The following is a 2833-nucleotide window of genomic DNA, read 5'->3' as shown; positions in this document are numbered from 1 at the left end:
ATTAATTGGTGCATAAATCCAGCAATGTCAGTGGGCTGCCAAGTAGGGGGGGTTGGAAAAGGAGCTATGCATTGAAGGCAATAGCTTGGATGCACCAGTGCCATTGAGGGCGCGACTGGGCCATTTCTGACAATGTCTCTAGCCATTGACGTGGTCCGTCTCGCGGTCCCCATCCAGGAAGACGGTAGGGGGGACTGGATAGGCACATAGAATTCAAGTGGTCACGGCCGGAGCCAATGCCATCAATATTCCCTGGACAAGATTCTTTATCCGCCAACAGGGAGAACGGCAATACGGTAAAACTTCATTTTGTTTCCACAGTATTCCACAACTTTTTATAGCTCGGTTTGAACTCATCTGAGGTGTGCGATCGTCAAACCTGGAGATCCACAGGGTTCGAATTGAAGGAAGCAAAACCAGCTACTCGTGTTTGGCAAGTCTGTAACTGGCCAGTATGTTGCTATCGTGATTTTTTGTAAGACTGGTCCACATTTCTTCGTTCAAACATGAGGTTTGGAAAAATTACGTGTTGTGGAAACGCGAATCAAACGGACTTGTGATTGGGCGGTATCTGACACATTCGATCCCATTCTAGCACAGAAGTATTGATTATTTTTTTAAATCCGCGCAGTGCGTCGCGAACAGATCCGTGTCTGATTGGTGGATATCAGCCTCCAGTTGTGGTCAGCTGTGGAGACGAAAACATATTGAAACAGATGCGAAACAAAACCGCCTGAATAAGTTGTGTTGAAAGAATTGGTTCCGCTAGTTGCTCGAGAGTCTGCCTTGACGTTGGACCACACCAGGAGATATAAGATTCCTTTGTGTTCGGTCCCCAGGTAGGGAGATGTTGTGACAAATCGAGCTCAAGGACGGTGCGCTCTGTGAGATAATTAGGATCTGTTGTTAGCTACAATCATACTTCAAAACGCAGGTATTGACCTGCGTTATATCATTCCTATTATTGCCTGTTATGTACGGTTTTAGCACTGACAACAGGGGGTTTTTTAAAAGTGTCAAATGCTAGTTATCTTATTGTATACCACACTGAAGCTTAGGGAATTCTTTGATCCGGAGACACTGACATTTTTTGGCAGAAGGCATGGTGATGGTAAAGTTTCAAATGAGATTTTCTCCTGTCATTGAGCTCAGTCTACGCTGGAAAGCTAATTGACGGAAACTCGGGGAATGTGTCTACGTGATGAGCCCTGAGAAGGGAGAAACCAGCCGTGGACAGTCGAACAGCATTCACCAACCTCATGAGTAGTATATTATGTCTATAAATATAGCCTTATTATATCGCATCAGCCAGTTCATATACGTTGCTTGGGAGTTTGACAACATGGGTAAAAATGAACGTAAATTTATTTTGTTTTATATTCACCCTCTGTAGGTTGTACGTAAACGATGAACGAGATAAACACCTCCAATGCTGACGCACGCGGTCTGGTTTTGTACGAAGCAGCGACGTGCTGCATATTGCGGAGGCGTTGTCTGTCCTTGATCAACGCTGACTCGCGCTGTCTAGGTTTGATGCAAGGCTGTGACGCGCTGCATATTGAAATGGCGTTGTCTGTCTGGTCAACACCCGGCGGAGCTGAGAGTCGCCGTAGATTCCGGGTATTCAGTAGTTGCTTTCAGGAAGCTGAGCTAATTTCGAACCCCTCCAACCCATCGATTCGAGATTTTGGCGCCCATACTAATTTGCAAAGGAGTGTGTATTCGCCAAAGTACAGTTGTTTCATTCTTATGAGGGATAATTAGTACTGGGTACTTATGACACCCAGGAAATTTCCATCCCACAACTTCCTGGCAGACAGCTTGAGAACTCAACCGTTCGATCACAAGCGGCTTGAATGGCGACCTCTTAGATGAAATGCTCACTTGAGTCGTTTTATTCTTCTAAACGAGCTGACTTTTTTTTGAAAACGCTTTACTTAGGTGTCGTGTGGTGTCCACTCGAACGTCCCTCCACCCATCGTCGCTTAGCTTCGTAAAGTAATGACGCGGGGGGGGGGGGAATCACGACAGTCAACGACTAGCTTCGGCAACGCAATCAGTAAGGCTGGACTGGTTGCTGTGTGGTAGGTACACCTTCCCTACCACATAGTGTTATTAACCAACCTTTGTTGGCCAATGACGGATAGACGTTACAACGACCAGCGTTGTAGAAAAACCGTTTGTATAAATCTAGGAATGACAAAAGACAGATATGATATCAGTGTCACAGATGACGGCAAGACAAATGTTTGCTGACGTGTGAGATCTGTACGAAAGCTGTGACGCACTTGTCTCGAAAGATTTGATTAATTCTGTAGTCAGATGGAAACCCGCGATATCTTGCCATAAGGGCAGAATAACAAGTAATCCGTGGTATGATCTCTCTGGCTAAATCACCCAAGCTAGATGAGGTAAGGTCACATGATTGTCCCAGTGTTTATCATCGTTCATCGTTTACGCAGAGGGTGAATATGCAACAGAATACATTTACGTTCATTTTCAACCATTTGTTGAATTCCAAAGCAACGCATATGAACTGGCTGATGCGAAATATTAGGGGAAGATTTATAGACGTAATATACTACTCATGGGGTTGCTGAATGCTGTTCGAATACCCACGACTCGTTTCGCTTTTTTAGGGCTTATCAAGTGCACGCAGTCCCCGGGTTTATGTTCCACTTGAACCCAAATTGCAGGAAATTAGCAAAATATACTCATTTTTAAACAAATTTGGTTTTGCAGGGGACTCACCTGGAATATAAACGATAGATTCAGCTGGGCTGAGAGTATTTTGCTAAGCATAGAATTAGTTTTGGAGCCGGATTTGCCTACA

The 2833-nt window shown here is 44.7% G+C and overlaps 1 protein-coding gene across 1 annotated transcript in view; it reads right to left on the bottom strand.

Moving 5' to 3' along the window:
- Positions 1 to 64: 64 nt before the first annotated feature.
- T265_11537 (hypothetical protein) overlaps positions 65 to 2833 on the bottom strand; it is a gene marked incomplete at both ends in the record, with an annotated part of 7842 nt that continues 5073 nt past the window's right edge. Inside the window, 2 exons of the mRNA XM_009178216.1 lie at positions 65 to 264; positions 1385 to 1634. Of these exons, the coding sequence (XP_009176480.1) occupies positions 65 to 264; positions 1385 to 1634 (450 nt within the window). The remainder of the gene's footprint in view (positions 265 to 1384; positions 1635 to 2833) is intronic.

The sequence above is a fragment of the Opisthorchis viverrini genome (genome assembly GCF_000715545.1).
Source record: "Opisthorchis viverrini unplaced genomic scaffold opera_v5_519, whole genome shotgun sequence".
NCBI lineage: Eukaryota > Metazoa > Platyhelminthes > Trematoda > Opisthorchiida > Opisthorchiidae > Opisthorchis > Opisthorchis viverrini.
This window is presented reverse-complemented; position numbering and strand designations above follow the sequence as displayed.